Source organism: Hyperolius riggenbachi, chromosome 6 (genome assembly GCF_040937935.1).
Source record: "Hyperolius riggenbachi isolate aHypRig1 chromosome 6, aHypRig1.pri, whole genome shotgun sequence".
NCBI lineage: Eukaryota > Metazoa > Chordata > Amphibia > Anura > Hyperoliidae > Hyperolius > Hyperolius riggenbachi.
In genome coordinates, this window is record NC_090651.1 from 91,700,308 (window position 1) to 91,722,804 (window position 22,497).

The 22,497-nt window shown below is 45.2% G+C and overlaps 1 protein-coding gene across 1 annotated transcript in view; it reads right to left on the reverse strand.

Moving 5' to 3' along the window:
- Positions 1-16,238, reverse strand: part of LOC137522484 (histo-blood group ABO system transferase 2-like) — a 69,845-nt gene extending 53,607 nt beyond the window's left edge. The window contains exons 1-2 of the mRNA XM_068242549.1: positions 16,152-16,238; positions 11,027-11,149 (exon numbers count right to left, since the gene is read on the reverse strand). Coding sequence (XP_068098650.1) covers positions 11,027-11,127 — 101 coding nt within the window. The 5' untranslated portion in view covers positions 11,128-11,149; positions 16,152-16,238. The remainder of the gene's footprint in view (positions 1-11,026; positions 11,150-16,151) is intronic.
- Positions 16,239-22,497: the final 6,259 nt, after the last annotated feature.

Consider the following 22,497-nt stretch of genomic DNA (forward strand, 5'->3'; position numbering starts at 1 on the left):
ATTACAGCTATCAATGAAACTATTTGTAACTTCTGACTAACATATGTATATATCGGCAATGAACCGATATATGACATAAGCAGGAACGCTGACTAAGACTGGAGTAATACAGGGGACAGGATTCAGAAGGATTCGCTATCTCTTCGCAGAGATGAACGCAATCCACAAACGGTAACAGAACAGGATTCAGAAGGATTCGTTATCTCTTCGCAGAGATGAACGCAATCCACCAACAGTAACAGAACAGGATTCAGAAGGATTCGTTATCTCTTCGCAGAGATGAACGCAATCCACAAACGGTAACAGGACAGGATTCAGAAGGATTCGCTATCTCTTCGCAGAGATGAACGCAATCCACAAACAGAACCAGGAGCAGGGTAACTACCTCAGCACGGGTGGTCACGGTACGCGCAACCTACCAAAACGTGCTGGAAAGCTGACTAACTGCACGCAGGATATAAACAGTTCGTGTACGTATACATCAGCGACACTGATGTATTAACGTATCACAAATACAAGGAAAATAATAAACGTGCTGGTATGCATATATATTGGCAATGAACCAATATATGATGCAAAGACCAGCAAAGTATCTTTAACAAGAAACACGATCGGGGGCTAAAGCGACAGCAAGGCAGGCTTAAGCTGAAGCTATGAAAACCCAAGGAAACCCTGCAGGAAGCAGATCTTTATACTGAGGTCATCCAATGGGAGCAGACATGCAGATTCCCACACAGGTGAATGATAATCAGTCACAAGCTGACAGCAGGGAAAGACAGACAAATCTATGCAGCTTGCATGGAAATAGATCAGAACTGCCTGAGCTGCAGCACTACTACTTCCAGTAATAGCTGCTGCAGCAGCGATCATTACAGTACCCCCGCCTTCAAAAGCGGATTCCAGACGCTTTTCAAAACCGAAATTCCCAACAAAACAGTCTGACTGATAATTCATGATGACCGGGACAGCCCGGCAAGACCAAATTCCAGAATCAGTCCCCACAAGACTGGACCCATCAGAACCAGAACCTACAGAACCATGCCCATCAGTACTACAAGCCCCAGTGTGACACCCATCAGAACCATGATTTCCAGAAGAAAGCCCTCCGAAATTCCCTGAGCGATACCCACCGCCTTCCAGGAACCGTTCAGAAACGCCAAAGCCTTTGCAATGCCCACCGGTACTGTCTTTACCAAGACAAAACCCACTGTTGAACCAGTCCAAGGCACCAGGACAAGTTGTCTCAGAGACCTCCCAGAACACCTTGAAGCTCCAAAGAGATCCCCATAGGTCAGAATGCCCCTTAGGCTCACATGGAGAACTATCAAGAACCCCTATGGAACCTAGGGCAATTCCCGAGTCAGGGCCACAAGGACAAACATCAATATCAGGGCTTTCAGGGACCAGAACCATCTCTGGGCATGCAGGCAGACTGGCAACATCAGAACGTGCTCCCACTAAGGAAGCATCAGAGCACGCTAACACCTTAGACACACTTGGGCATTCTGGCACACAAAGAACATCTGGGCACACCGGCACAAGAGAAACCTCTGGGCATGTCAAGGAACTGTGAGCCTCAGGGTCAGCCAAGACAGGACCAAAACCAGGACTGGCCAAAAAAAAATCATCATGACTAAACTTCGCAACTACTGGACTTTTACACGAGAATGCTGGATCAGACTTAGATGTCGCTGATTCCAGCAAAGTCAGTAACAAATCAGATTCAGGGGCACTAACAAGACAGGACAAATCTTCTGATGTATGCACTGAACCAGATAGGGACTCCACAACTACCTCTGGACTGGACAGAGACTCATTTAATACACTGGATTGGAGCTCATGAGGCGCTGCAGAACAAGTCAGTATTGCAGCAGCCCCCACTGGACTAGGCAAAACTGAGGAATTCCCTGGACAGGAAGGGGACTCTGGAACCTCTGCCACAGCGGCCAGAGAACCAGAATCTTTCAGGATACAGGGCTGGGTTTCAGGAACACTCATCAGACCGGACTGAAATTCTGAGATTTCTATTATTTTGACCAGAGAATCAGAATTATCCATGTTACAGGGCAAGACTTCTGAAACATTCAGAGGACAGGGCTGGAGTTCCTCGGCTGTTACAACACTGGAGAGGGACTCAACATTGGTTAAATCAGACTGTGTACAGGGCAAGGTATCTGACACACTTGCTGACGAGGACAATATTTCAATGGCTTCTGCTTTGCTGGGCAGAAATTCATCAAGTTTTATTAGAGCAGACTGTAATTCCAAAACAGCTGCTAGACAAGTGAATATTACTGCAACACCAACTGAGGTAAGCAGTGCTTCAGCCTCCTCTGCTAGAGGGTTTAAAGTATCCAAAGTACTGGGTGAAGCATAAGACTCTGCGACCACAGCTTCACTGGACAGGATCACTGAACAGTCCATATTGCAGGGCAAAACCATGGAAGCACCTGCTGGACAGCATAATGATTCTGTGACCTGAGTTTCATTGGAGAGATCTACTGCACAATTCATGGTACAGGGCAAATTTATTGGAAAATTTTCTGAACAAGGTAATAATTCTGCGATTTCAGGTTCACATAGCAGATGCTCTGAGCTATTCACGAAACTAGAGCGAGGTGTAGAAACAGGAAGATCAAGACACAATGTTTGCGCATCTGAATCACCATTCATTTGTAAAATTGGAAAATTCAGATGCTGGGGTTCTGAGTTTACTAGACAGGATTGCTGGGACTCGGAAACTGATGTAGTGCATCTATTGGCATCTGCTGGATCAGACAGGAGTTGAACTTTATTAACACAGGTAATTTCTGCAGAAGTGTTTGCAGAGACAGGCAAGATTTTTCTGGTGTCTGTTTCACTAAACAAAGAGTCATGAGTACTGGCTAGGCTGGACTCGGAAGTCAGCAGGACCTCTGGATTCTCTGCTGAGAAATTTGCGCAGGGCAAGGTTAAGAATGTATCAGTGGCTTCTGTTTTACTGGGAAGTAACACTGAGTTACCCATGGTACAGGGTGGAATTGCAGGAACTTCAATTTCACACAAAAAGAGCTCCGAATCACCTGCTGAATCAGCCAAAGGTGCTGAAGCAGGCGGGTCAGAACGCCAAATTTGCGAATTCGGAGTCACATAAAAATCATCCAAAATCAGTTCCCACACATCAATCAAGGGAGCCACACAGTCATACCTACACACACCAGCCTCTATTAGGTTATAGGCTGACTTAATGCATGCGTTCAATACCATTTCACTTTTTGCACTGTAAAATTGACAAAATGAACTTGAATCATTCTTCCATTCACAGACCAGGGCTTCCATCTCTCCCCTCTCGAATGGAGGATCCCATGCATACTTAACAGAGAAACATTTAGGCTGATCACAGTCTGCAGATATGATTGTGGCAGGCACATGTATAGGGTTAATTAGCAGGTGATTGGCAGATTCCTTATTCTTAAGAATTTCCAATACCTGTAGCAAGTGTTGAACTGTAGTGTATGCAAACTTCCCTTGGTTCACAAATAAGTTGATTTGTTCAATACTCTGTAATATCTCATCATAATCATACTCAGATAATTCTTTTAAACAAAAATCTTTATTTTCCCTAGCCAGGGAGGAAAGTTCATTAGTAGTTTCATAAGTCCATTTAACTCCCCTGAAAGACAATTGCATTTCATTATCTGTTAATGGCAGAATCTCATTATAGGTCTCAGTCGCTAAGGATAACGATTCTGCAGATTGGACACGTTTCTTAGAACGTTTGCGTTTTGCCTTTGACCTTGCGGTTTTTGGTGATTTATTCAAAGCTGCAGGAAAATTATCAGTAACACTTTCTGCTTGCTGCTCATTCTTGCAAGCAATTGAAGGAGCAGCTGATTGGCCTGCTGCCAGGAGTTCATTAAGAGGAAAAGGCAATGGATCTATGCGCAACCAGTTATGGATCACAAACGCTAGAAATTCCAGCGGTCTATCTTTCAAATCGGAATGATTGAGAACATCAAATGCCCACTGGAATAATTCCCCTTTAAACAAAATATAACTTAGTTGGAGTGCCCAGGTTGAAACAGGAGTCGCTTGGAGATCAGGATTGGTCAGGAACCTGGCACATTCAGAGAAAAACTCATTTTCTGTTTCAGAGCTAAGTTCTTCAAATTTCTTAAAGGAACAGGAACCATAATTAACAGTGTCATACTTTCTGGGAATCCCCCCCACAATGGGGATTGGTAATGGGGTTTTCATAATGTGAGGCTTGGTGGTGTATTCTCCACAGTCAGCATGCAACGCATGAGCTGGCGTGGAGGAGGTACACACACTAGCACCAGGAAACAGGCTATCCCTAGTATAGTGGAGGGGAGGACTGACTCCAATAGGAGATTGTGGCGCACAGAGCCGGTGCAGATCTGACAGCCACAAACAATGCTTTCGTTATAACGTCTCAGCGCAAAGTAGCGCTGAGCGCATAAACCAGAACTGAGGAGATCAGGACAGGTAGACAGAATGAACGCTTGCTAGCTAGCGGCTACTTAGCGACAGCAAGCGTCCAAACCCAGACAGACTGGAATGAGGCAGCCAATGCGATGCGGCGATGGCGTGCCTCACAAAGACAGGACAGGATAGTCAGAAAATAGCAGGATTAAGATAGATGAACGTAACACAGATAAATATACAATAAGTATGTTTTCCTAGCATATTACAATTACAGCTATCAATGAAACTATTTGTAACTTCTGACTAACATATGTATATATCGGCAATGAACCGATATATGACATAAGCAGGAACGCTGACTAAGACTGGAGTAATACAGGGGACAGGATTCAGAAGGATTCGCTATCTCTTCGCAGAGATGAACGCAATCCACAAACGGTAACAGAACAGGATTCAGAAGGATTCGTTATCTCTTCGCAGAGATGAACGCAATCCACCAACAGTAACAGAACAGGATTCAGAAGGATTCGTTATCTCTTCGCAGAGATGAACGCAATCCACAAACGGTAACAGGACAGGATTCAGAAGGATTCGCTATCTCTTCGCAGAGATGAACGCAATCCACAAACAGAACCAGGAGCAGGGTAACTACCTCAGCACGGGTGGTCACGGTACGCGCAACCTACCAAAACGTGCTGGAAAGCTGACTAACTGCACACAGGATATAAACAGTTCGTGTACGTATACATCAGCGACACTGATGTATTAACGTATCACAAATACAAGGAAAATAATAAACGTGCTGGTATGCATATATATTGGCAATGAACCAATATATGATGCAAAGACCAGCAAAGTATCTTTAACAAGAAACACGATCGGGGGCTAAAGCGACAGCAAGGCAGGCTTAAGCTGAAGCTATGAAAACCCAAGGAAACCCTGCAGGAAGCAGATCTTTATACTGAGGTCATCCAATGGGAGCAGACATGCAGATTCCCACACAGGTGAATGATAATCAGTCACAAGCTGACAGCAGGGAAAGACAGACAAATCTATGCAGCTTGCATGGAAATAGATCAGAACTGCCTGAGCTGCAGCACTACTACTTCCAGTAATAGCTGCTGCAGCAGCGATCATTACACCCTGCTTTCTGTTTCATTCTTCTCTGCTAAATCTGCCTGTTGCCAGCTCTGATAAGAATCCCGACTGAGCATTCAGTCTAGGTTTGACCTGGAATCATTATAGCTGAGGCAGTTTTCTTTGAAGTATTTTCAAGCCCAAGGCTGCCCCCTCCTGGCTCAGTTTTCCTGCTTTGCATACTCAGAGCTCTGATGACATGGGAGGAGCAGCTCCTGCTGAGAAAAGCTCTGAAACAATAGACAAGTGAGACTGCTGTGTGATCTGTGTGCACTGTGCAGTCATCATTATTATCTAGGCAGTTTCATTCCTATGAGAGACACTTCCTACAGGCAGCTGTGCAGCATACCAGAATAATGAAAGCATCAGATAAAAGGCTGCAGCAGCAGCCCTGCTTGCCTGTAGTCTCATAGAGACTAGACAGCACATCCAGAACAGCTCATAACCTGAAAGCAGAATGGGTATGAGCCGGCGGCCATATTGGATATTTCCTGGAGCAATAATGGATAAAACACTCAAAGGCACACCAGAGCGTCAAAATTATCAGGTAGAGCATTTATTCTTTACAAGCTATCGACTGATGTGTTTATTTTGTGTGAAACATTCATCTCTGGTTCCCTTTAAGTGGTTAAAAAAAACAGAAATATGTGGTGTGCAAGAGGCCTCATAGATGTGGTAAGATTAGAGAAAAAAGAAAGGATTGGATCACTTATGGTAACCATAATACACCTAAGATGTTCACATAAAGGTTCCTGTGACTCCTTCATCTGGCATATCTTTCACATGACACACTTTCACTCGGGTCACTGGGTGTGAACATTCCCAATATGAATGTACACATCATTCATCCTCAGGATCTGACACTGCAGTAGAAGGTAATACAAAAGAGCTACATGCAGCCAGCGCCACACAGGGAATGACTAGGCTCAGCTGTCATCTCATCATAAAAGACTTGCCTACTAAACCATTCTCAGTAGCCGTTATTGTATTAAGTCAACTCCTTTTAAAAATGTTGAGGTTCAGTAGTGCTAGGATGTGGAATGTGGAAAACAAACCAGTCATTTGGCATGTGGTAGACATTTTGAAGTCCCAATGTCCAGATAAACATGTATGGAAGATTTCAGCACTGGCAATTCGTTAACTGTAGGTGAGAAGGTAAAACAGAAAGGCATAGCAGCTGTTAACAACCCAGATTATAAGGTTGTTAAACAAAGCATGTTGACTTGCTCCTGATGTGTTCTGCAATACACTCCCAAAGCTCTGTCTCAATCTTGTGTTCCACAATACACTCCCAATCCTCCGATCCTAAACAACCATAAATAATGGTAACAACAATATTGGCGTAGCTCTCCCATCTACAATATAGCGTTTGTGTGGGAGGGGGGGGAGGGGAACATGTGAGAGTAATGAATGAAACAAAAAAAATAGGGAGGTATCTAAGTGCAAACTTCTAATTTTAATATTAGGCCTTACCAAGTAGGCTAAACAACAAGTTAAAAAGTTGCCACTAAATACAATTTGCTAAATGATCCTTCATATGAACGATCGGAAATGATCATTTTGGGACCAATAATGGACAAAAATCTCCTAACCAATCCGATCAGATTAATGAAATTGATCTGGAATGGATTGATTTCATTAATCTGATTGCATTGGTTAGGAGATTTTTGTCCATTAGTGGTCTCAAAAGATTCATCCAAAGAATCGTCTGAACAATCGTATGGCAAATTGTATTGTTAGTGGCCACCTTTACAGTTGGGGGCCCAAATCACCTGGTACCCCACAATAAAAATGCTTTGTTGAAAAGATCCCAAGTAGGATAACAGTATGGTGCTGTGCGAACTCCGACCCTACCGGTTTCACACATGAATGTCCTCAGTGCTTTTTATTGTGAGGTAACTTGTGATTCGGGTCTCACGACTAAGTCTTACATATAGTTTGCGCAGGCACAGTACACACCCAGTGACACCATGATGTGCAGGTGGCCACAAGCGAATGCACAGAAGCGCTGACCCACACACAGGTCAGTAAAGCTTACAGGCGACCAGCGGGACACCAGGAAGCTGCCGTGAGGGACACACAAGACTTCCAGGGGCTGGAAAAATCCCCAAGTAAAGACTGATTTCAGGTGTCACCTCGTATGTCCTTTAATAAGGTCAAATACCTCTTGGGCACTTCTCAAAAGCCTACTTCTGAAGCATGCGGGAGTCTGAGCTCGTGTATGCGCAGTATGGATGCACCTGTCTTCGGAAGCACTGAGACGTGGGTACTTCAGACGACTTCCCAAGGAGTACTAAATACACAACCGGTCACATAACTTTAATCGGGAACAGTACTGGAATGACAGGATGGACCGAGGACCAAGGAGGCTCAATGGCAGTGATGGCTAACCTTGGCACTCCAGCTGTGGTGGAACTACTAGTCCCATAAGGCATTGCATTACTCTTACAGTTCTAAGCATAACTCGGGAGGCAGAGGCATGATGGGATTTTCTAGTTTTGTCACAGCTGGCGTGCCAAGGTATGTACCTCTACACAGGTATGTATCTAACTGTAAAAACGCATGCATTTGTCAGGGTGTATTTGTGCATTTCAACACACGCGTGTCAAACCACTGTGACGTGACATAGAGGGTGAGGAAACCAGCTGATTCATGATATATATGCAGTATATATATATGCAGTATATATATATATATGTATATATATGTATATGTGTGTGTGTGTGTGTGTGTGTGTGTGTGTGTGTACATATATATATATATATATATATATATATATATATATATATATATATATATACACACATACACATATATATATATATATATATATATATATATATATATATATATATATATATATATATATATATATATATATACATATATATACATATATATATATATATATATACACACACACACACACACACACACACACACACACACACACACACACACACACACACACACACACATACATACAGCATATATCTATCTATATATATATATATATATATATATATATATATATATATATATATATATATATATATATATATATATATATATAGCATACATCTATCTATCTATGTGCTGCATTGCATTTTGATCACTCCCAACACATTGGGCTCTATTCACAAAACTTCTCATAAATGACTTATCACCTAATTGATCAAAAATAACCTTTCAGCAGCACATTTACAAGAAAAATAATCACTCAAAGCAAGGTGTTCCTGGTTAACTTCATCTCAATATTAGTGTTCTTACCTTGGCTGGATGGTGTAATGGTTAAGGGCTCTGCCTCTGACACAGGAGACCAGGGTTCAAATCTCGGCTCTGCCTGTTCAGTAAGCCAGCACCTATTCAGTAGGAGACCTTTGGCAAGTCTCCCTAACACTGCTACTGCCTATAGAGCGCGCCCTAGTGGCCACTGCTCTGGCGCTTTGAGTCCGCCAGGAGAAAAGCGTGATATAAATGTTATTTGTCTTGTCTTGTCTCTTGCCTTGACCTTACTTTTATTATATACATTGCTATGCAAATCTCCACTTTGCGAGCTGAAAAATGTAATATAGATAAGGTGAAAACAGGTGAAAAGGCTTTGTGAATCATGGCCATTGAAATGCACTGCATACCTCCCAACTTTTTGAGAGGAGAAAGAGGGATACTTAAGCCACGCCCCTGCCACACGCCTCATCACACCCCTAGTCACGCATACCATCAAGATTTCATAAGAAAAATATGTTGTTTTAGAATTCAAACCACACTGGTCCTTTCTATACTGGTTCATTTTCCTTCATATTAACATTTTAAAATTAGTAATACATCAATTTAAAGGATAAGAATAAAGTATAGAGCCAAACACATTTTTAGTAGAGAAATATATATATTTACATAGAAAGAGGGACAAAGTCCTGAAAGAGGGACAAATGAGGAGGAAAGAGGGACAGGGCTCCCAAAGAGGGACTGTCCCTCTAAAAGAGGGACAGCTGGGAGCTATGCACTGCTCAGCAATGCACTGCTATACTGTGAATGCCAAAATCAATGTCCACAGACTTACAGGCTACCATTATCGCATGCTATATGCAGTGCGTCATAACTCCACCACATATAGGGCTTGACTCTGTAAAGCGATCGGCTGTGCACAGTGCTTATCACACGAACAGAATTAGTTCACGTGATAAGCAAAGGTTATCGCGCTAACACGTGCACTTTTCATGTGAAACGTGAACGCGCAATAATCTTTGCTTATCACGTGAACTAACGCTGTTTGCGTGATAAGCACTGCGCGCAGCCGGTTGCGTGATAACTGCTGTGATAGCAGTTATCACGCTTTACAGAATCAAGCCCATAGTGTGAATGGACCCTAGGTGTGCTCTGTGCGAGCGCAGTGCGATTTAATCATTCCCTCAGCTTGAAACGCAATGCTCAGCAACGCACTGCTGTACTGTGAACGTTAAAATAAAAGTCTATGGACTTTCGTGTTACCATGTGTATCGGTGCAGTGCTTCATAACTCACTGCAACCGTGATAACTCAACTCATAGCGTTTTCACGTGCAATTTTGCACACGTTTTCATGCGCAATCGCAAATTTTCACATGCAATTGCAAGCACAAATTCACAATTGCGCGCAAAACGTGAAACTGTGTGAAAAAACACTAGCGCGGCCATAATAGGCGTTATCACGGTTTAGTGAATCAAGCCCATAGTGTGAATGAGCCCTGAAGCTTTTAGTAGGAGAAGCTGGTCTGTAACTGAGCTGGCATGTTATACGAGTTACAAACTAAAACCAACAGATAAGAATCAAAAACTTGAGAAATCTCTGATATGATCTCTGATTTTTTGAACGTTTAGGGAGCGTGATAAATCGCTAGCGATTTCCCTAAACGTTCTGCCAATGTAAATGGATGGTGCAAATTCCACATAAGCGATTGCGATTAGCAAAATCGCAAACGCAGGACCTGCAGCATTTTGTTAGCGTTTGTGCTTCCATGTAAAGTATATAATCGCTGGTCAAAACCTGTATGGAGCGATTTTGCTAGCGTTTTGAAGTTACTGCACACTGTAACAAAATTAAAATTAATTGAAAGGACCAATCAGACTTTAAACCGCTAATCGCTACACAACCGCTGGCAACTTGATACACTTTTTAAAATCACTCAGGAAATCGCTTACAAACTGCTCATACAAAACGCTAGCGATTGCAATTAGCGATAGCGTTTTATAGTGGGTTCCAGGCCTAAGAGCTTGTTTACACTACAAGAGTTTTTCTAAGCACTTGTGATTTGAAAAGGTCTTACTTGTCATCCCATGCGAGTGTTCACATTGGAGCAATGTGATTTTGTAAAAATCCCCCATAGCACTGCATAAGCAAGAGCTTTTCAAAATCACTAGCGCTTAAAAAGCTCTTGTAGTGTGAACAAGCCCTGTAACTGCACTAAAAGTCAAAGAGAACATACTTACGAAATGCGAATAATGAACAGCAGCAGAATCACCACGCCTCCAACTACATAATGCTTTGGCAGCATGAACTTCCTCCTCATCCCTTGAGAGTCATCCAGCATGTTTCAGCCTACAAAAGACACCCTAGAAATCCAAGCAAACATCTTCAGAACAGCCTGATGAAAGCAAACAGGAAGTGGCTAGCATGCTAATTATGATTCTTGTTGTTATCTATATTAGCAATGGCAGAGACTGACTGACAATTGAAAGCTGCCGCTTAGCCTGAATCCTCCTGAACACTCACAAGAAAAGGGAGTTTACCTTTTGTGGGTGTTGCTGCCTCAGATAGTATTACAGGCACTGGTCAAACATTTCCTATAGGTTGTGTGAGTAGGCCTTTGTCTGCCACGACACTTGTCCAGGTGTGCAGCAGGATAAGGACTTCAGGTCGGTCGCACACAGATTTGCATAGCAATGTATTTCAATGGGCCTGTTTCCACTGCATCCAGAATTCGTATGCAGAAAAAACCTGGCCAGCGGTGATACAAAATTTAGGATGCTGCACGGAGTTTTTGCGTTCGCAGTATACAGTTGTGCATAAGCTAAAGAAAGGAACTTATCCAGGGTTGCCACCTCAACTACTTGCTGACCCCCTCATGCCGATGGGTGTGGCCGTGGCGGCAGCCCCAGAACCGCCCAACGCTGATTGGCGTAAGGTCCTCTTTTGCAGGAGATCGCGCATCCCTGGTTGGATGGCAGAGCTTCGCCTTCAGTCTCCCAGCGGCGATCGCCGCTATGAGACTGTTAGATGGCATAACGTCTTTTAACATAGTACAGCGCTGCGATCTAAGGTAGCGCTGTACTGGGGACAACCGTTTCACACGGCTGTCCCCCTGGGACACAGGAGAGCGATCGGCTCTCATAGGCTGAAACCTATGACAGCCAATCGCCGTCGCTGGCTGGGGGGAGAGAGGGAGTTGGGAAAAAATAAAATAGTAAAATGTATTTTTAAAAAAAGAACATAAATATTTATAAAAAAAATTAAACAAACATCTGGGGGGCGATCAGACCCCACCAAGAGAAAGCTCTGTTGGTGGGGAGAAAAAGGAGGGGAGGGGGGGAAATCACCCGTGTGCTGAGTTGTGCGGCCCTGCTGCGAGGCCTTAAAGCTGCAGTAGCCAATTTAGCAAAAAAATAGCCTGGTCTTTGGGGGGGGGGGGGTTAACACTGCGGTCCTCAAGTGGGTAAATACCGGCACATCTAAAGCTACGTACACACATGCGACAACAATCGTTCGTTGTGAACGACGAACGAACTTTTAAATGACGAAAGAAAGACCTAAGTAAATCTAGTTTTTAAAGGTGTGTAACGATCTGATCGTTAGAACAAACGTTACATCACGTAAAGCAACAATTGCGCTTGCACATAAAAATGAAAAGTTCCATGGAGAAATAGCGAAATGCGCATGTCAAGCCTAGTACGAACGACCGTTTTCCAACGATGTACTACTTTTGCAAACGATCGTTGTTGTAAAAAATCCGGCAATCTAGCTCGTCCGTCGTTAGACTTAATGGTCGTTGGCTGCTTTTTTTTAAACAATCGTCGTTTGAAACGATCGGGGAACAATCGTTTCAAACGACTATAGTCGCATGTGTGTACGCACCTTAAAGAGAACCCGAGGTGGGTTTGAAGAATATTATCTGCATACAGAGGCTGGATCTGCCTATACAGCCCAGCCTCTGTTGCTAACCCAAAACCCACTAAGGTCCCCCTGCACTCTGCAATCCCTCATAAATCACAGCCACGCTGCTGACAAACAGCTTGTCAGAGCTGGCTGTGTTTATCTCTATAGTGTCAGTCTGCTGCTCTCCCCGCCTCCTGCAGAACTCCAGTCCCCGCCTGCATCCCTTCCCTTCCTGCTGATTGGAGGGAAGGGACGGGGGCAGGGACCGGAGCTATGCAGGAGGCGGGGGAGCAGCTGAGACTGACACTACAGATGTAAACACAGCCTCACAGCACGCCTGTGATTTATGAGGGATTGCAGAGTGCAGGGGGACCTTATTGGGGTTTGGGATAGCAACAGAGGCTGGGCTGTATAGGCAGAGCCTCTGTATGCAGATAACATTCTTTAAACACACCTCGGGTTCTCTTTAAGTTATACAGGTTCTGGAGCTACTCACACATAATCAGTGCCTAAACTGCATCTAACTAGCCATAAGGCATGTATAATTCATGTGTGCCGTGTATTTAAAGGGGTGAGGTGGCATCCCTGATTACATCGCAAATACTGTTTTCCGTAGCAATATGTGTACCTATAATGCAACACAATGCAGAGCCACTGAGTGAAACTAGCTTGAGGCCTCTTTCACAGTGGGACGTTAAAGTCGCACGTTATAAAAAAATTATAACGCAGACTAACGCACAGCAATACAAAGCATGTACCATTGTGATATACCCAAGAAAAAAATGAGCTTGCTTAGGAATTTGTAGGATGTCAAAAGCCAGCTCACATACATTGGCCAGGAAATCCCTAAGCAAGCTAATTTTTCTCTTAGGTATATCACAATGGTACATGCTAGGCTGGCTTCAGCATGTAGCGTTGGTATAGCAGTGAGGAGAGCTGCCTTCCAAGCAGTTGACCTGGGTTGGATTCCTGGCCAATGTATGTGAGCTGGCTTTTGACATCCTACAAATTCCTAAGCAAGCTAATTTTTCTCTTGGGTATATCATAATGGTACATGCTAGGCTGGCTTCAGCATGTAGCATTGGTGGTGGAATAGGCTATCATTTAGCATAAAAAAGGTCTCATTTGCGATTACTTAAATTTTTCCGCCAGAATGCAGAATTCCATAGAAATTCGCAAAATTCAGCGGAAATGTCATAGCGACGGAATTTAGTGCTGGCGGAATCCGCAAATTCCGGCGGAACGGAATTACCGTATTTTTCGGACTATAAGACGCACTTTTTCTCCCCCAAAAGTGGAGGGAAAAAGTCAGTGCGTCTTATAGTCCAAATGTACGTAGCAGTGCCTATGTTTTTTCTAGTCCCCGTGTCTGGTGTCCCCCTGTGTGCGGTGTCTGCGTGTCCTATTAACGTTATTGAATGAGGAGACCATCAGATATTATTATACTGCAGTAATCAGAATAAATTAAAAGCACGTGTGTAAGGAATGATGGCAGATCGCTGCATTAGCTTACCGAAGAGGAAGGAATGGAAGAAATACAGCGCAAACGCCACCGCTACCATGTGGCTTTCACTAGGTTAGATGACAACAAAGCCATTGACCAATCAGGTGGGGGAGCGCTGCCCGAGTCAGCCAATCCCAGCGCATACGGCTACTGCCGGTTTGTTACACCGCCCGATAGTCCCGAGGGCGGGATCATGCTCGTCATTGCGGCCAATCACTGCACGCCCTCAGTAGCTGGGAGTGCAGTGATTGGCCGCAATGACGAGCATGACTCCGCCCACGGGACTAGCGGGCGGAGTAACAAACCGGCAGTAGCCGTATGCGCTGGGATAGGCTGACTGAGGCAGCGCTCCCCCACCTGATTGGTCAATGGCTTTGCTATCATCTAACCTAGTGAAAGCCGCAAGATAGCGGTGGCGTTTGCGCTGTATTCCTTCCATACCTTCCTCTTCGGTAAGCTAATGCAGCGATCTGCCATCTTTCCTTACACACGTGCTTTTCATTGTTGTTCTCTCTGATTACTGCACCATATTAATATCTGGTGGTCTCCTCATTCACTAATGTTAATGGCAAACACAGACACCGCAAACAGGGGGACACAAGGACCCGGGGGGGGGGGGGCAGTGCATGACATAGAAGTACACCAGAGAACACGGGGACAGAGAATGACACAGGGGGGACAGCAGAGGACACAGGGGGACAGATAAGGACACAGGGGGGGCAGCAGAGGACACAGGTGGACAGAGAATAACACAGGAGGACCTAGAGGGACACCAGAGGACACAGGGGGACAGAGAATGACAGAGGAGGAGGGACACCAGAGGACACAGGGGGACAGATAATGACACAGGAGGACATAGAGGGACACCAGAGGACACAGGGGGACAGAGAATGACACAGGGGGACAGAGAATGACACAGGAGGACAGAGAATGACACAGGGGGACAGAGAATGACACAGCAGAACACAGGGGGACAGAGAATGACACAGCAGAACACAGGGGGACAGAGAATGACACCGGAGAACACAGGGGGACAGAGAATGACACCAAAGGACACGGGGACAGAGAATGACAGAAGGACATAGAGGGACACAGGGGGACAGAGAATGACACAAGGGGACACAGAATGACATAGGGGGACAGAGAATGACACAGGGGGACACCAGAGAACACGGGGACATAAGAGGACATGGGGACACCAGAGGACACAGGGACAGAGAAAGAATGACACAGGGAGACACCAGAGAACACATAAGGTGAGGGTGGAAGGGCCATAAGATGCCCTTGCACTACAGATGCACCAGGTTTAGTATATATAGTATATATATTTTTTCCCTGGATTTTGTCCTCTAAAAACAGGTGCGTCTTATAGTCCGGAGCGTCTTATAGTCCGAAAAATACGGTAGTTGGTTCCAATCATCCCTAGTTAGGGGCACGTTGTGCGACTTTAACGTTGCATCAAACGCAACATCCCACTGTGAAAGAGGCCTTAGGGCTTGATAACACTGCAGGCGCTTTCGGCTTTTTTTTTGTCCGCCTGCGGCTTTTAAAAACACCCCCAGACCGCGGATCGTTTTCGGGGCGATTCCGCCTCAGTGGAAAGTATTGGAAAATCGGCAAATGGTACAAAAACGCGCATTAAGGCGATTGCGCTCGCGTTTTGAAGGATAAATACATTGTATTTATTTTTTTCCGGGTCAAAGAGTTCACTTCCTGACTTGCGTCAGGGAGTGAATTACAAAATGGCTCTGGAAAAAACGCTTATAAAACCGCTAAGCACAAAAACGAATCGCCCACCCAAGTGCTGGGAATCGAAAAACAATACGCCTCAAAAACTGTCCAGCGCGGACAGACACGCGAACGGAACCCAATGTGAACATGGCCTTAAAGCATATTATTTCAACAGTGAGTTTCATAAGCTGAATACATTTATAAAGCAAGTGGTAATAAGGACTTACCTGCTACCTGTATTATTATTTGTGGTCTGCAGATTTTCCAGTTCCTGGGTTTATTTTCTCCATTGAGAACAGGCAGGTCCATGTCTCACACATGCACATTTAAAAAGGAAATCACAGCAAGATGTTAACATGTATAATGTTTACACAGGTGTGCTTTTTTATGGCATTTGGACACCTGTTCACTTGAAGCAGCTTAGTGTAATTACTGTGGTAATGTGCTGCAGCCCTCATTTGTATATTACATAAAGGAATGATTTGTATATTCACTCACTGTCCTGGTGTGATGCAGTATTGGATCAACTTCTTGCTCACCTCAAGCCGAATGTTTGTAAATACCTTTTTTAAGGAAGGCAAAATTAAAGTGGCAGAACCCAAAAACTGTCTATGGGGCCCTTCCTGTCCACTTCTGTACCACTTAACCACTTGATGACCCAGCCTTTACCCCCCCTTAAGGACCAGCGCTATTTTTTGTGATCTGTGCTGGGTCAGCTCTGCAGCCCCCAGCACAGATCAGCTGGCACGCAGAGCGATCAGATCGCCCCCCTTTTTTCCCCCCTATGGGGATGATGTGCAGGTCTCCTACGTTTACATTTAGTCTGCGAGCCGCAATCAGCGGCTCGCAGGCTATTCACGGAGACCCGCTCTGTGATCTAACAGGAAACGGCCGCTCGCGCGAGCGGCCTTTCCTGATTAATTAGGGAGGCACCTGGCGACGCAGATCTGCGTCGCTGGTCCTCCAGCTACCACTTTGCCGCCGCACGGTATGAGTGTGCGGTCGGCAAGTGGTTAAAGAGACTCTGAAGTCTAAAAAAAACAACACATTTTTACTTACTAACTTGATAAGCAAGCACTAATGCCCTACCTAAAACGCTGCATCCCCACGGCTGAAATCACTAATAAACCCCCCGAAATTCTTGGGGGAGATTTGTGCAGCGCTTCCTGTAGAGGCAGAGCTTTAGCCAGTAGCTCTGCCTCTACTCCCGTCAATCGGCGCTGATCGCCGCCTCCTTCCAACCCTCTCAGTCTTCTTTCACTGAGAGTGGCGGGGGAAAGGCGGCGATTAGCGCTGATTGACGAGAATGGAGGCAGAGCTGCAGCCCAAAGCTCTGCCTCCCCCAGCAGCAAAAACCACGATTTTTGCACTGGGATTTGGGGGTTTAATATCGATTTCAGCCGTGGGGATTTGGCGTTTTAGGTAGGGAATTAGTGCTTATCAAGTTAGTTAAGTAAAAACGTGGTTTTTTTTGAGACTGCAGAGTCTCTTTAAGTATGGGGTGCCCCAGGGCTCAATCCTTTCTCCCCTGCTTTTCACAATTTACATGTTACCGCTTGGAAAACTAATCCAAAAACATGGCCTGACATACCACTGCTATGCTGATTGCTGATGACACTATATACCAGTCACTGCATACATTTCACTGCATCTGTGTGACCACACGCTGTTTTATATACCAGCAGTCACTGCATCCATTTTCACTGCACCTGTGTGACTGCACATTGTTATACCAGCAGTCACTGCAACCTTTTCACTGCACCTGTGTGACTGCACATTGTTATACCAGCAGTCACTGCAACCTTTTCACTGCACCTGTGTGACTGCCTTTTGTTATAACAGCAGTCACTGCGTACCTTTCACTGCATCTGTGTGACTGCCCATTGTTATACTAGCAGTTACTGTTTTATATACCAGCAGTCAGTGCATCCATTTTCACTGCACCTGTGTGACTGCACATTGTTATACCAGCAGTCACTGCATACCTTTTCACTGCACCTGTATGACTGCACATTGTTATACCAGCAGTCACTGCATACCTTTCACTGCATTTGTGTGACTGCAAACTGTTTTATATACCAGTCAGTGCATACCATTCACTGCATCTGTGACTGCACGTTGTATTATACCAGCAGTCAGTGTATACCTTTCACTGCACCTGTGTGACTGCACATTGTATTATACCAGCAATCAGTGTATACCTTTCACTGCATCTGTGTGACTGCACATTGTATTAGTCAAGTCAGTGCATACCTTTCACTTCGCTTTGCGGTGTTAATTTTAGACCCTGCATATTTTGACATGCGAAAGCAAATGCATATTTGCATGAGCAATGTCTCGTGATAAGCCAATTAGGCCAAATTTGCAAAGCCAGATTTATAAGGTTTTAATTTGGTTGATGCACACATTTCCTCTTTGTTGTAATCAGTATTGCATTTCTATCCTTTGGAAGTGGGTGGTGGATGGCTTGTTCCAGGAGGTGAGAGCCCTGGAGCAGCCTGTTTTTACCTGTCCTCCCCCCCCCCCCCCCCTGGAGTGTTGCATGAGAGCTACCCCTGAGCCCTTCAAGCTTGGGGGGGCACATGCTTCACTCCTTTCCTATGTGTCGCTCTCAGGTCTTGTACATGCAGCAGAACGCAATGGACGTTAAAGTAAGTGCCTGTTTTTAATTTTGGGAGGTGGGTGAGGGCGGCTCTTCCCGGCGCTGGCCACCCTTGGGGGGGTTGCCTGCACCCCCAGCCTCCCCCTCCAGGGTGCCGCTGTGTGGTTTCTGAGCGGTGAGCGGGCCCGGGACCCCGCGGCCCCCAGGTTGTATGGGGGCATTGGGGAGCCTCCACGTGGTGCTCCTGGATAGTGTTAATGTAGCATGAACTAATCCCTGCAGGGCAACCACTTTGTGGTGTTAGTTTTAGACCCTGCATATTTTGGCATGCGAAAGCAAATGCATATTTGCATGAGCAATGTCTCGTTATAAGCCAATGAGGCCAATTTTGCAAAGCCAGATTTATCAGGTTTTAACTTGGTTGATGCACACATTTGCTCTTTGTTGTAATCCATATCTTTCACTTCAACCCCCCCACCCCCACAATATGGACAAAACAACAGGCAGAGGCAGGTCTGTTCAAGGTCGTGCTGTCGTGATTTCGTGTGGCCCTGGACCAAAGTACAGTGTTCAGAAGAAGGCACGTGTTATCAACCCCCAATATTGTCTGGACATAGTTGACTATTTAACACAGAGCACCTCATCTTCCTCAGCTTCCGCACGGAAGCGTGACATATCTTCCTCCTCCTGCGCTGATTCTGGCACCCCACTTAACACTCCATCGGCACTACGTGAGCGCACGCAGTGTGATATTTAATACCACCAATCACTGTACCTGTTCACGGTACGTGTGTGTGAGACAGGTGCACATTTGTACTACCTATAACTGCATATACCTACCTGTTGTGTTCAGTGCACTCACCTACCTACGTGAGCGCATGCAGTGTGATATTTAATACTACCAGTCACTGTACCGGTTCACGGTACGTGTGTGAGACAGGTGCACATTTAATACCCATCACTGAATATACCTACCTGTTGTGTTCAGTGCACTCACCTGCCTACGTAAGCGCATGCAGTGTGATATTTAATACCACCAGTCACTGTACCTGTTCACGGTACATGTGTGTGTGTGTGTAACAGCTGAACATTGTATTGTAATACCAGTCACTGCATGCCTGTTCACTGCACCTGTGTGACTGCACATTGTATTAGTCAAGTCAGTGCATACCTTTCCCTTCATCCCCCCCCCCCCCCCCCAATATGGGAAAAACAGGCAGAGCCAGAGGCAGGCCACCCGGCAGGTCTGTTTGAGGTCGTGCTGTCGTGATTTGTGCGGGCCTGGACCAAAGTACAGTGTTCAGAAGGCGCATGCCATCAACCCCCAAGATCGTCAGGACGTAGTTGGCTATTTAACCTCATCCTCCTCAGCTTCCGCACGAAAGCGTGACATATCTTCCTCCTCCTGCTCTGATTCTGGCACTCCACTTAACACTCAGTCGGCCGGCACCACCAAAGTGCCATCATCCCAGGGCTCAGCGGTGTGGACAATTTTTTGTGTGTCTGCCTCAGATGAGAGCGATGCCATCTGTACTCTCTTCCACTGAAAATTGAACCGTGGAAAGACCAAGATCCGCATAGGGACAACTGCCTTACGAAGGCACATGATGAAAAAGCACAAACTGCAATGGGATGACCACCTGAGGAAAAGCAGCACACAAAAGCAAAGCCACACCCCACAGTGGACGATACCAGGCCGAAATTATTTCTCAAAAAAGGAGATACCCAAATTGTACCGTGATGTTGAAAGGCAAGTGGTGTCATCTCTGGCACACAGCGTTGGGTCAAGGGTCCATCTGACCACGGATGCCTGGTCTGCAAAGCACGGCCAGGCCTGCCCAAAGACTAAGTCAGTCCCCACACACAGCATCATCTCCTACTGCACGCCGTGTGACTGCCTGCCCCAAGACTAAGTTGGTCCCCACACAGCATCTCTGCCTGCAGACCGCTTGACTGCCTTCTCCGCCACCACTAACAGGGTCCAGGACTCCAGGTGGATTCCTGAATTTTTAAGGCCGCTGCTAGCAGTGGCTGCTATAATAATTTTTCTGGTGCGTGTACATGCCTGCCTAATTTTTCTAGCTGCAGTGTGGCTGCAACAACAGCACAAAAGGCATGTACATGTGTCAACTCCCCTTCGTGATCATTACCTTGCCACGATGAAAGGGCTTGCGTATCACAATGAAGCAATTGCCAGACCTATATGAGTGTTTTGGGAGGCACACCCAAGATAATAAGGTCATTGCTTTATTGTGGACAGACCAAATTCAATCAGCTGGACACTCAGTCACTGTTGTTCTGTCATTGAACTACCTCAGCCTGACCATATGGGTTTGAAAACCACCATCGCCTGCACTCTCCCCATGGTGTGCACCAGTCCAGCACGGCCATCACTACACAAACAGCTGTTTGTGGTGCGTTACACAGTGAGTTTGGTCTGTCAGTGTGAAGCAGTACACTAATTATACCACCTGATTGATGTATAAACACACAAGGGGCTTGATTCACAAAGCGGTGCTAACTGTTAGCACGCCTGTGAAAACCCCCTTAGCACGTCTAAACAAGCTTTATGCGCGTAAAACTTTACGCGCCTACTGCACAGAGCGCAGGGCGCACCGCGCGAAGTGCCCATTAAAGCCTATGGGACTACGCGCGCGTAAAACTTTGCGCGCGTAAAACTTTACGCGCGCAAAGTTAGCGCGCGATCTGATTGAGAAATCTGGTGCTAACCTACTTAGCACCCTGGTTAGCGCGTCTAAAGACTTTAGACGTGCTAAGTAGGTTAGCACCGCTTTGTGAATCAAGCCCAAGATGTTTTAAAGTACTTTATGCCTCCAATTTAGCAATGCAATGTGATTTCTGCCCTTAAAACCCTGCTGTGCGTCAAATCCGTTATTTTCCCCTGGACTTTTGCCGTGTATCCCACTCCGCCATGCCCCCCTCCAGGTGTTAGACGCCTTGAATCATCTTTTCCATCACTTTTGTGGCCAGAAAGTAGTTTTGAAAGTTCACCTGCCCATTGAAGTCTATTGCGGTTTGCGAAGTTCGCAGGTTCGCAAACTTTTGCAGAAGTTCGCGTTCGAGTTTCGCGAATCGAAAATCGGAGGTTTGAGCCATCTCTAGTGCTTAGCACTGTACATACACATGTCTATCTCATCATGTCACATGTCACCTCCGGTATCCTAGTAAACCTGAAGGAAAAAAAGGTCCAGTTTTGGTTCTTACCTCGGTAGAGGGAAGTCTTTCTTTAGGTAAGTATCTCATTTTGTACCCGACTGGCTTGGGAACACTTTAAGAATAGGCTATTGGCAACTGGTTGTTGCGAAAGAGGTGGTTTACTTGATTATAAACACAAAATCCAGTTGTCAAACAAAAATGAAACAACCTTATGCAGTTCTCCCAATGGTTTTTGTTTAGCTGTTTTATAGGCAAGTATATCACATTTTATTTGCCTTATCTTTTTTTACACTCTGAATAGTTGGCAATTTATCTTATCTTAATTGCCCGAAACTGATTGCATTCATTTTACAATATGGCATGAATCCAGATGAAGCAGCTTCTCCATGTTTCTCCTGCTCTACAGCACATCAGCTATACACGGAACTCGGTAACCTAAAATAAACTGCGTTCCAAATTATTATGCAAATTGTATTTTATTGTTATAAAGATTAAATATTTTGTTTTGCAATTAAACTCATGGATGGTATTGTGTCTCAAAGCTCTTTTGATCACTGTAATCAATCTCAGACACCTGATAACTAGTTTGCCAGGTTAAAGTGTGTTCCACATTATTAAGCAGACCACCATTTTCAAGCAATATGAGAAAGAAAAATTATCTATCTGCTCTCGAAAAGTTTAACCCCTTTACCCCCGCGCGTACGTATTTCTCCGCCCCTTTTTCCATCCTTTAAAAACCAGGGACGGAGAAACACGTACTTTCCGCGTTCCCGGCGCTGCCCGCGCTCCCGCTC